Source organism: Platalea leucorodia, assembly GCF_965183815.1.
Source record: "Platalea leucorodia genome assembly, chromosome: 1".
Classification (NCBI taxonomy): Eukaryota; Metazoa; Chordata; class Aves; order Pelecaniformes; family Threskiornithidae; genus Platalea; species Platalea leucorodia.
Genome location: NC_138823.1, coordinates 115,122,126 through 115,133,885, shown reverse-complemented (window position 1 = coordinate 115,133,885; position 11,760 = coordinate 115,122,126). Strand labels below are relative to the sequence as shown.

Genomic DNA, 11,760 nt, shown 5'->3' with positions numbered 1-11,760 from the left:
TGCATGATTTAAGAAACATGGATGATTTACATAGTGCACGAGCCAGGGAAATGATGCTGTGTGGCAGCAAGATTGATCTGTGCTGATGAAGTGCTCTGGATGACAGTTTCCCATAGGTGGAGCGAGTGCAGGGTCCCGAAAATGTCCCCCTGCTCAGGGCCTTTGCCACAGAAGCACGTGAGGATCGGCACACCTGATGCACCGCAGGGTCTGGGAGGGGCTGGCAGTTGCTTCATTAATACAGTAGCCTGGAAATAAATGACTGTCCAGATGTGTCATGTGGCAGCCCTGCAGGGACCCTACGCCAAGGTAGGACAGCAGGGAAATACCACATGGGAAGGTGAGGACAAGCTGCAGGGATGGTGCAACTGGGAGGACTGGCGTGAGCTGAGGAGAGGTGGGAGGCAGTAACCCAGCCCTTCAGTCCCCTGTTCTCTGGGTATCACTTAGTAAGTGGTTGTGTGCGAAACTCGGATATAATTACACAGAGAGACAGTCGTGTGTTCTTGTTGGAAAAGTGCCAGTGTTTTCATTTTAAGTAGGGTTCCTGCTCTGTGATTACTTGCAAATACTCTTTATCAGTTATGTGAGCCATACAGTAGAGTAGATGGCTTTTAGCGACTCCTGAAAAGTAGAGAGAAGACCGACTAGACACCATTTACATTGTTTTTTGCCATTCAGAATACATATATATTACAGCTTGTTTGAAAACAGAGGGCCAAGATGAGCCCTCACAACAGTGGCATGCAAACTCCTTGGACTGAGTTTCGCAATGGCAGTGTACGATTGCTGAGTCTGCGGTGACGATCCAAAATACACGTGCTGCTCAACAGCAGTGAGGTGCGGGTTCTTTCCAGTCGGTATCCATCAGCTCATGGTGCTCGGTGCTTGTGGGGGACCTCTGCTTTCCTCAGTACAGGTCATGGCGTGGCTTTGGGGGGCATCACCCGCTTTAGATGTATTCTGGTTTCGACAGGACCTGCATCTCCTGCCCTCCATCACTCCTGTCCCGGAAAGTTCCCCCCAGCCTTCGTGGTCTTCTTTCCCTAAAAAAAATAAGGAACGGTCAGAATTAAAACAGGTGAAAACAGGTAGTCGGTTTAGGGACTGTGTTTATGTGTTCCCTCCCTTCTTAGGGGGTAGTCAGAGTGACAGTAAAGGAGCGATACTCGAAAGGGGGGCAGAGGCGGTTGCTGAAGAGGCAGTAGATGAGGGGGTTGATGGCACTGTTCAAGGCTGGCAGGTTCTGAATGATCACGGATGCGTAGAAGCGCTCTTTGGTCTCAGGCAGTATGTTGAAGTTGTCCAGGATATCAAAAAGAAAGTAAGGGCTCCAACAGAGAACAAATGCTGGAAGAGAGACAGAGAGAGGAAGGGCTCGACATTAGATAGTTTAGCTATTTAGGGACGTAATCACACACGCATAGAGAGACTGTCATAACACATAAATATTTGTTCATGCAAAAAACCCCTCTTCCCATTCAGGGTCTTATTTAAGAGAATAGTTATTAGATTGTGCTTTTATTTGTCTTTATTTTTATTTTAATGCCCATAAAATATATTATGTGTGCTCCTCTAAGTGTTTAGAGTGCTCCCTCTAGACATATTGAGGCACTTTTGAACACTACACAACACATAAAGGGTAAATAGGTAGCCAGTTAAAGCACCATAAGTTATAGTGAAGTGCTCTTTTAATGGTCCCCTGAGTGAGCAGCCAATCTAAATGTACACATCACCGAAGTGCCGCTCCATGACAGCGCTGCCTGTTACAGCCACCTATTAAAAAAGGGCTCTTAGACACCCAGGAGCAAGGAATGACACCCTTTCACACCACATTACAGCAGACCAACATGTCATTTGGCATGCTGGTTGGAGGTGCTGTGTACATGGAGCATGCAGGAAGACTCTCTTAATTCCTATACTGAAATATGAGAGATGAATTTGGGGAAGGGAAGAGAGGACTGCATTGTTCATAGCCCCTGCTTTTGTTCAGAGGTGGTAGAAATAAAAAGGCCATAGGTTTACCTTTATTTACAAACATAGGAAATGAATCTGCCCCTCACAAATTTCTGTGTCATCTCCTTTCACAAAGGCTTTTGATTAAAGATTTACATAGGAACACTGGGATAGGCAGTTCACTCAACTAAGCCGTAAGTATCTGAGTTGCAAATACACAGGAATCTGTGAAATCAGACTCATGATCTTTCCCTGACCCAAATGAGACAACAGAGCAACCCCATGTTTGCTTTCTTGTTGCAGTAATCAGTATTTCTTAGCTGGCAGTTAGCCGAGCGCTCACTGAATGTGCAAGGAAGAGGTAAACTCCTCTCCAGTTTTCTAGAGTAACCAAACCGTCAGTGTCTATGCACAGATACCAGCAAAATAGCAATATGTATTGTCAGGGTGTAGATCATAGCACTGACTACGCAGAACTTCAAGTGGCTTTAAAGAAATCCATGAATGTTAGGTGCCTTAATCCGCATGTTGAGAGATGCTGGGTGACTAATATTATCAAGGTCCTTTGAAATACTGAGCATCCAGGTGAGCTCTTGACGTCTGATGGCGTTGCAATAGTAGTTGTTTCTGACAAAAGCTTTCTCTGATTGCCACACAGAAAAGTTCAGACACATACAAACTGTTCTTGGATATCTGAAAAACATGAATCACACCGGCCTCTCTCATGTCTGCAGAAGCTACTGCTAAACAGTGAGATAAGCACCGCAGTAGTAGCTGTTATCACAATATCATGCAATCTGAATTTTGTGTAAGGTTGGAAAGAGGGGCGATCTCTTTTTCAGTGGTAGGGAATGGCTGTCAGCCCTTGGGAATAAATAGCTTTAGTCGCCTTCCTGCCTGTCTCTGGCAGCTAATCAGAAGCCCTGTGTGACGCTGCCTTTATTTATCAAGATAGAATGTCAGCCTCCTAATTCCATCGGAATAATGTCATCTCCCTGGGAAACGGAGGACACCTGCACTGAGTCATCTGCTGCCCGGTAGTGAAAAGAGAGCTCTTTCTTCCCACCTCGGCAGGCAAGATGCTTCTGACATCAAATTCAATTGCTCTGCATCCCTCACCTCTCCTTCCTCTCCCTTGCGCTGCCCCAGCACCTAACATGCCACGCATAGTCTCTAAGCCTAAAAGACAACTCAGTTGCCAAGTCTTTTGGCAGCCTGCATGGGAAGGAGATGACCCCTTCCTTTGTTCCTTTTAGGCAATGTCCCTCCTTTACTTTCTTTATGCACATGAGGGGCTGTGCATATAATTTCGTTTGAGGCTTATGTCAGATGTCTAAAATAGGAGCTTATCAGCCAGAGCAGAGGGAAAGGACAAGGTCAGAAGGCAAGTCAGGGGGTCTAAGTAAAGCTCATTCTCTGAGCCATCTACTGCATCTTATCTGCTGATGATGAAGGGAGCTGAGGAAGACCAGCTTCCTAACTTCAGCATCCTTCCAGCTATCAGCTGTAGGGTTTTTCACTTACCAAGGATAATTACGATGCTGTACTTGATTGCTTTCACTTTTGCCCTGGATATGAATCCACGACTGGTGTAGCCAGCGGAGGTTTTGCCACCTGGAGAAAGAACAGTTCAGCTAGTAAAAGATGTGGATGTGTCCGTGCACGCCTCCGCAGGACAGCGATACATAGCCCATCCTTCCTTGGTGTCAGGCAGGGGCTCAGTAGTAGTCCCTGAAATCCAGACACTTGCAAGCCTGCTCAAGTTGGACACTCAAAATCTGAGCCACCCAAAATCAAAAGGGGAAATGTCAGCAGACGAGATCTTCCTGAAGCATTGCGGCAGCTGGGTATTCCTGATCCTCGACATTTAGTCAGGAAAACCACCACCTATGTGCCCAACTGTATCAGTTTAATAAAAACCATGCACTATCACAGCTACAAAAACACAACCAGAGTGGTGTTATAGGAGACATTTTCTCAAAGGAACTGGCAGCTATAGTTAAGAAAAGAGAAGAAACAACCTGGCAAAACAGACTACCTGTTCACTTTTAACTGCATTTCAGTCAGAAGGATTTTAAAAGCTACATGCTCCATTCTCTTAGCCTCTTACTCTTTTTGATGCTTTGGATAATCAGTCATGCATTTTACTCTCCATGTTGACTCAGTAATGAAATACGAAATGCTGTTAGACTAGCTTTTCAGAAGTGAAGTGTGGCTTGAATTGAGAAGCGTATTCTATTCAGTCTCATACCAAGGCTGGTTGATCTCATTTCCTCTGAAGTCACACTAACGTCTCTGAGAATCAAGTTCCATATTTGAATAACAGTACCAGCATGATTGCAATAATATGCCTGATTTCATTATTAATGTCAATTTGCTGTTCATGTTGCTGGGTCAGAATAATTAGGTTCACCGTAGTGAATACACAAGAAGGTCATTTTTTATCAAAACATCTTTAAACTCTTGTAGTCCAAACTTAGGACTGGAATTTTGATTAATGTAATTGGAAATGACTCTGTGTACACAACTTCTTGCACCTCTTATAAAATCAGCATATCAAGGCTGTGTAATTTGTAAAGAAAAAAATATAGATAAAATTAATGTGGTTTTGCTATCAGTGAAACATCACATGTAGAAGCTTGAAATTAGTCCATATGTAATATTACTGGAAATCACTTGGTGATTTATAGAGCAGAATATACCTCTTGGATGAGGAGAACGACTTTTTTTTCAAGACTAGTTAATAACAATTGTGTCATGAAGGCAAGATCATTAGAAATCAGTCCTGCTCAAGCTTTTCAAAGAACGAGTAAATCTTAGATTATAGTTGATAGATGTCAGGTTATGACATAAGGATACCCGAATATGTGCAACATCACATTAGGACACTTCCTCCTGTACCAGATGTGATCCATGATCCTGCTTCAGGCAAGTACCAGCAAATTGCTCCCCGTGGTTTGATGTGTTTCCACTAACCACTTGGCTGCACTAACTGGTTGTGTGCTCTTACAGTTGCGTTGTAAAACCCATTAGTGTAAATGAATGTACTTTTCTTCATAACTAATAGGAAAGGCAGCTGACAAGTGAGGATCTTGAAATGATGTCTGCTCTTTGCCAAAATGGCTCCGAACAGGCCAAAAATGTTTATGGTCTTGGGGTGGAAAGCTCAGCTCGTTTTATGGCTTTCCATAGCCAGGAATTTCTGAGCTTGACCAAAATCCAGAGTTGCAAGGCCATGTGAAAACACAGAAAAAGTGTTATCTAAGTAAAAACAACTTAGTGTTATCTAAGTATATGCTAGAAAAAAATTATTCTGGAAATGGGCAAAATTCTAGGAATGGCAATTCTAAGTTCTAAGAGTTATGAATGAGCAATTACAGAAACCCCATTCCCACCGCAGTGATGGGAGCCCAACACGACACTGCATATCCAGGTATTCCCGGATTTGGGGGGACCAGCCCGATTCAAATCACGAGGCTGGAGACACATGTGTGCTGAGACTCACCAGAGCAGCTGGATATGATGATAGCCTGAGCTTTGCTCTTCATCCAGATGGTTCGAATCACAATTGAGTATATGACGCTACAGAAGAGAGAGAGTCATAAGTATTATGAGGCACAGTAAATTTAACTGACATCCCAGTCGTTCATGCTCTATGAATACACTTATCTATGTGTAAGGAGCTCATAGAGATGATGGGACTGCATAGGAATAATAATGACAACAACCATAATAAATAAAATGTGACTCTCCCATAGTAATTTTCAGAAGCAGATCTGAAGAGTTTTCACTATGGAAGTCATTGTTGTCCTGGCTTTGCAGATGTCAAATCTGAGGCTCAGAGGAATGCAGTGATTTGGCCAAGATCTCTCAGGCAAGAGCTCGTTGGGGATTTTGAGCTAGCTGAGGCCAAATCTGCCTGCGTACCAGCCCCACGACACTAGCCCTGAAATGGGGGAAGCAAGGGGAGGGACCTGTTTTTGCTGCATGTACACTTCTGTTTTGGTGTTACTTTTGTGAGTATGAAGCTGACAAATACAGTGGTACCCTGGGGAATTTGACAGGGGCAAGATCCATGAGAAATGCAGTTAAATACCGCAGTGCTCACTTTCAGGTCTCAAGGTCCTGGGACAGAAATTGAGGAGGACAGAATTATGAGGTAGATGGGAAGAGTTAGATGATTCAAAACCAGATCCACCACAATTTGCATATTTAGAGGTGAATATACATATACTTTCAATGGGAAAGATGAAAAGTGCCCTAGTCCACAATGACCTCGAATAGTTATGACTTTCCCTAGGCAATAATTTAATACAGAACAGGTAAAAACAATTCCTTCAAGCTGAAGAGCTGTTTGAACCCGCATGCTGGATGAGCATGTTACCTTTACAGCAGTTTACATAAAAAACCCCCCGAGGCCTTGCCCTGTCTGCCTTTTCTCCTGCAAGCATGCATAACATGCAGCTAAAATCACTAAGCAACAGCATACTTTTGACTGGTGTTTTCCTTTTTAGTCTGCTAAAGAGACAAAAATAATTTAAAAATATTTCAGCTAATGCACTCGGGTTGCCATGTTTTCCTGATGTAGGAAACAAGCATTGTAATAGGAGTCGTCATGTGCTGTTTGCAATACACTGCAGTGTTTTGGGGAGCCTGGGGCAACCTGACCGTTAATTGCCATAAACCTTAGCGGTGACTCTGAAAAAGGTGCAACTACGGAGATTATTTCAGGGTGTTTTATAGAGACAAAAATGCATCTTACTATCATGTGGTTTACTTTTATTATCAGAAGAGACATTATTCACATTAGAGCTTTCACACTGATAAACGAGCCTTTCCTACAGCACCGTCAATTCCTAGACATGCTTGCAAAGGCAGTATTTGTGTTCCTTGGAGGTTTCCCTTCTGTGGAAGTTGGAGCCATCTGGTTTCTAGGCTCAATAGGTGAAAGCTGGAAATTCAATGTGCAAGTCCGGGCTGTGCAGCAGAGCAGTAGTGTACTTGCCCAGTGATGGTTTTGCATGCATCTGCCATGGACTCCAGCTTGCCCTCCTTAATCCCTTCAAAGGTCCAGCATGGCTCCCAGCTGACTTGAACATTTTCCTTTTATCTCCTGGCTTTTCAACAACCTGTTTTTTTATCAGCTGGTGCACTTGAGAGTTCCTTTGTACTTTGTACTGACAATGGTGGAAAATTCGTGTATCATTTCTCCTTTGATTGTTCCAGTGAGTAAGAATGTATTACAATGATAATTTTTGTCATCTCAAGAAAATTTCCAGCCAGCTCCTAAAAGTCCTGTTTCTATTTTCTCCCTAGCCTGCTGTCTGTAGCCTGACCTTCTTATTTGCAGTTGAAACAATATCCCCTCTGATGCAGACCTGCATGTGTCCAGCAGGACACGTTCAGAGTTGCCTAAGCATCAGGACGAAGGAGCCTAACTCTGTAGTCAAAATATTCAGGCTCCCTACTTCCAGCTAAGTGTCACAAGGATTGAATTACCAAGTCAGGCTCCTCACTTGCTTTCCCTCCAACCCCAGAAATCCTGCCCTCTTGGCTGCAGAGTCTGGTAGGAGCATCCCTTTCACCAGATGCAATTATAGCAGCTGTCTTCTTCACTTGGCATTTCACGTATGAGATTACATGCTGTTTCATTTGAATCCTTAATTTTTAGAAGTCCAGGGGAAAGTTTAATTCCTGGTTTAATCCAGTGGCTTCTAAAGTGCTGCCAACATAGTGGATTTGTACTGGTGTTTTTGGTGTTCATCTTTCTTTTCTCTATAGCTGGATTCACTGGAGCCTTCCTTATCGGGAGGGGACCAGAGATGGTGTAGAGCTGTTCAGGGTGGGTGTCAGGAAAGACGAGTCACTTGTCATGCTAGGTACACTTCCCAGCAACTGCTTTGCCAGCCACAATTATGCCTTTATGCTTTGATCTCTCTGGGACTCCAGATCTTATTAGTGCCTAATCTTTTTTTTGTTTCCCCAGCTATGCTGGCATGGAGCTAAGAAACTGGAGTTTCCAGAAATGTGTCACCCAAAGCTTAAGATCATAAAAGGCATTTGCATGTGTGTTTCAAAGCCACAACAATAAAAAGAGAACACTTACGGAACAGAAGTTGTATTTTTCTTACAAGGGAAAAGCAGGTTTTTTTCAGAATGCATTTGTAGCTTCTTTCTTTCTGTAAAAGGCAGCTGAAGGAGGACATGACATCTCAAAGGGTGGGAAGAAATTCCCACTTGATGGAAAATGAAGTGGCAGATGAGCAAAGAATAGCAGCGGACAGATGACAACTGATATTCAGATAGACAGGAGGGTGTTTGGCAACGGTCTGCACCATTCTGACCGTTTCATATTGGCCTTCACTGCCAAGATGTAAAAGCACACCGTACACATTGCCACAAACCTCATTTTCCAACACATGTAACATGCCTGCCTGCTGCTTGCTCTTATCTCCACCGAAAGCACTGGGAGATGTGATGTATAGTTCGTTAGGTCCAGATGTTGTCAGGTTTCTTTGTGTCTGTATGTTTGTAGTGCACTGGTCTTCCAGCCCTCACTGGGGATTCTTGGGGGCTATACAAACACGTGCTGTAGTCATTTTAACACATACTATGATATTAAAATATTATATGAGTTGTTGTGGCCCATTATTTGCAGGTGAGAGATCTTCCAAAGGGAAGAAAGAGCTCAGGTGGAACAGTCAAACCTGGATGGAAAAATAAGCCAAGCCTTTTTAAGAAGGAGCTGCTCAGGCTTTGAAGACCACAGGATAGAAAGGACATGTTGTTGATCTGAAAATGCAGCAATTTTTCTAGCTCTGATAAGATGCATATCTGGAGAGATGGCAGGAAAATACAAGAATATGGTTCAGACTATCGATGTATCTCAGCAAATTAAATTCATTGCATCTGCAAAAGCAATTTAGCTTGATCCAAATTCTGAAGGACTAAGATGCATGTTCATTGTAGCATGTTATTAGTTAATGGTGGTGTTTAATATGGCCCCATTGGTAACTACAGCATTTTTTTGTCCATGTAAATGACTAACTTATGGTTAGTCATACAAATGCTACCGTGAATAGTCCCACTCCATCTTTATTCATAATTAATTTTTATTTTTTTTTTTAATAAAATGTCTTTTCGTAAAGCTATGTATTGACATTAACAATCGTAGGAGTTACTGATCTGCCCACTCTTTAAATACTTTTTTTTTTTTTTTAAATGATTGCATTATGATAGTGTCCCACCCAGCCTCAGTATTTACTAGTAAAATGAGCCTTTACCATGGTAAAAAGTACACCTAAGATCCCTGTTAATTGCTTGTATTTATCATCCAGCATTGCCTATTGTTCCTTGTACTTTATTTGTGCAAAGCGATGCAGCTGTGTTATGTTCTATGGTAGCTAATTTACAACACTATTTATCCAAAGACAAAAGGCATATGTAACTTCATCATTGTAGGCATGTGTATGGGTAAGTTAATAGACAGGCAGATATTGGAACATATGTGCAAGATATAGGGTTTTTTATTTAGAAATGGAAATTGCAGGCAAAAATGATTGTGCTCGCTGAACTAAGCACAAAAAATAACATTTGGTATTTTTATTAATGGTATTTTTATTCCCTTTATTTGATTTAATTCAGACAAATACCTTTTATTTAACCTATTTTTTATTTCATTGCAATGTCTTGGTTTTAGTTCTGTATTTTTCCTTTTAGCTGATTCTGTTTTTTCCCTTCTAATTATTTTTCTGCTGCTCCAAAGCAAATGTTCTCTTTGGAGTTTTGATTTTAAACAGCAGATGGATATTTTTTCCTCTGTGCTTCAAGAGGAACTTTTGCATTTTTTTTTAACCTGAATTTGGAATTATGCTAGATAAATGCCTATGTATTACATTTATGGGGTTAAAATATAAAAAATGTATTTGGCAATCATGAATAACAGCTAAAAAGACTCTGAATTTCCGGATACTCAAGTGCTAGAATATAATTATGGTTTGGCATAGAGCAGCGATATGGTATAGAAACACAGTAGCTCTCCTGTCTCCCCATCACAGAACCTGAGGGGCCCAGGTACAAATATTTGCAGGAGAGAAGTCTGTAATCTTGGTTTGACCCATGTTTAACCTCTGTTCAGCAATGCCCCAGAGGTATTCAGCTATCACAGACACTGTCTGAGCTTTGCTTGGCGTATCTTGGTGTAGGAGAAATGGCTTTGGTTATAGCTGATGACACTTGTCCCAGACTAGGAGAGAACTGATTACTGCAGGTTGCCTGATTAATTTTTCTGAATTTTATGGGGTTTGGTAGGTTGGCAATATCAACTGCAGAAAAAGTGATAGATTAGTCTAAATAAGAGGGAAGAACAGGCCAAATTTTTAAGCACTGTAAAGAAGAACCTGACTCAGGATCTGTGGCCCTCCCTGACTAACACTGAGATAGTGGGCAGGAGGGGAGCTTTTACATGAAAAGAACAAATATTCTCCCCTTTTCTAAGCTCTTAAAGATAACCACGCACTTGGGTTAAAAATCCAATCACAGCTTTTTATTCTCTTTTCATTATTCAAGTCTTGTTCGTTTGTATTATAATCAGATAAAAAAACTCGCCACAAAACCACAAGCTGCTTGATAACTGATTGCTGATTCTTCAGTTGTGAAGAAGAGGTGGGAACAGACCTCCCAAGTATTTGAATCTTTCAGGGCTTTTGCAGTTTTGTTCATAGATTGCCTTTTTATAGATACGTTAAAAAAAAGGAACGGATTGTTGTTTTTTTCTGGTTCGTATTTTGGCTTGGGACCTACAGGGTTTGCTCACACCACACCTGGGGGATTAGCTCATCAGTGGAAGGGTTTTCCAGACTGAACATAAGGTTATCAGCTAAATAATTCATTCCACAGGCTGCAGTGTTATGAATAACACAACTCCTGTGACTTAGTTGAAGGCTGCATCAGGAACATGTGAAATCAGCTCTGCCAAGGGCGCTGAGGGATGGATGAGAGAAGCTTAAAAGATGATGGTACCTGCACTGTAGCAAGTGAAAACCGCTCAGCCAAAGCAACATATCTAGCGTGGAATTAAGTCCTGCACCTGAAAAGTAAAATTTTATCCTTTGTATGCACTTCAGATGAACTGTGCCAGAAAAAGTGCTGTCATCAGTGAGCTGCTTTGCTCTAGAGGTTAGGTTTTCAGCAGATTCAGGTGGCAGAACTAATTAAGAATTAACTCCACCAGCCAGTGTCCCACATTGCGTCAGGCACCTGCCGTGCAGCTAAATCAGAGTGCTTCAGCAGAGAAAATAAAGTAGCTGTGCAAACAAAATGAATTATTGCAGAAAAGGTCTTATTATTTCTCTGTGTGCACCCTGCTTCACTTCCTCAGTAAGTGTGGCATGTGCCTTGGCTTCTGGTTTATTTGTATTACCAGCTTCTTAGATACCGATCCTTGACTTTTCATAGAATCATAGAGTGCTTTGGGATGGAAGGGACCTTTAAAGGTCATCTAGTTCAACGCCCCTGCAATGGGCAGGGACATCTTCAACTAGATCAGGTTGCTCAGAGCCCCACCCAGACTGTCCTTGAACGTTTCAAAGGATGGAGCATCTACCACCTCTCTGGGCAACCTATTCCAGTGTTTCACCACCCTCATGGTGAAAAATTTTTTCCTTGTGTTTAGTCTGAATCTACCCTCCTTTAGTTTAAAACCATTACCCCTTGTCCTGTCGCAGCAGGCCTTGCTAAAAAGACTGTCTCCATCTTTCTTGTAGGCCTCCTTTAAGTATTGAAAGGCTGCAATAAGGTCTCCCC

The 11,760-nt window shown here is 42.2% G+C and overlaps 1 protein-coding gene across 1 annotated transcript in view; it reads right to left on the bottom strand.

The window, feature by feature from the left end:
* Positions 1-952: 952 nt before the first annotated feature.
* Positions 953-11,760, bottom strand: part of NPSR1 (neuropeptide S receptor 1) — a gene marked incomplete at both ends in the record, with an annotated part of 59,768 nt that continues 48,960 nt past the window's right edge. The window contains 4 exons of the mRNA XM_082326978.1: positions 953-1,046; positions 1,170-1,350; positions 3,481-3,570; positions 5,462-5,538. Coding sequence (XP_082183104.1) covers positions 953-1,046; positions 1,170-1,350; positions 3,481-3,570; positions 5,462-5,538 — 442 coding nt within the window. The remainder of the gene's footprint in view (positions 1,047-1,169; positions 1,351-3,480; positions 3,571-5,461; positions 5,539-11,760) is intronic.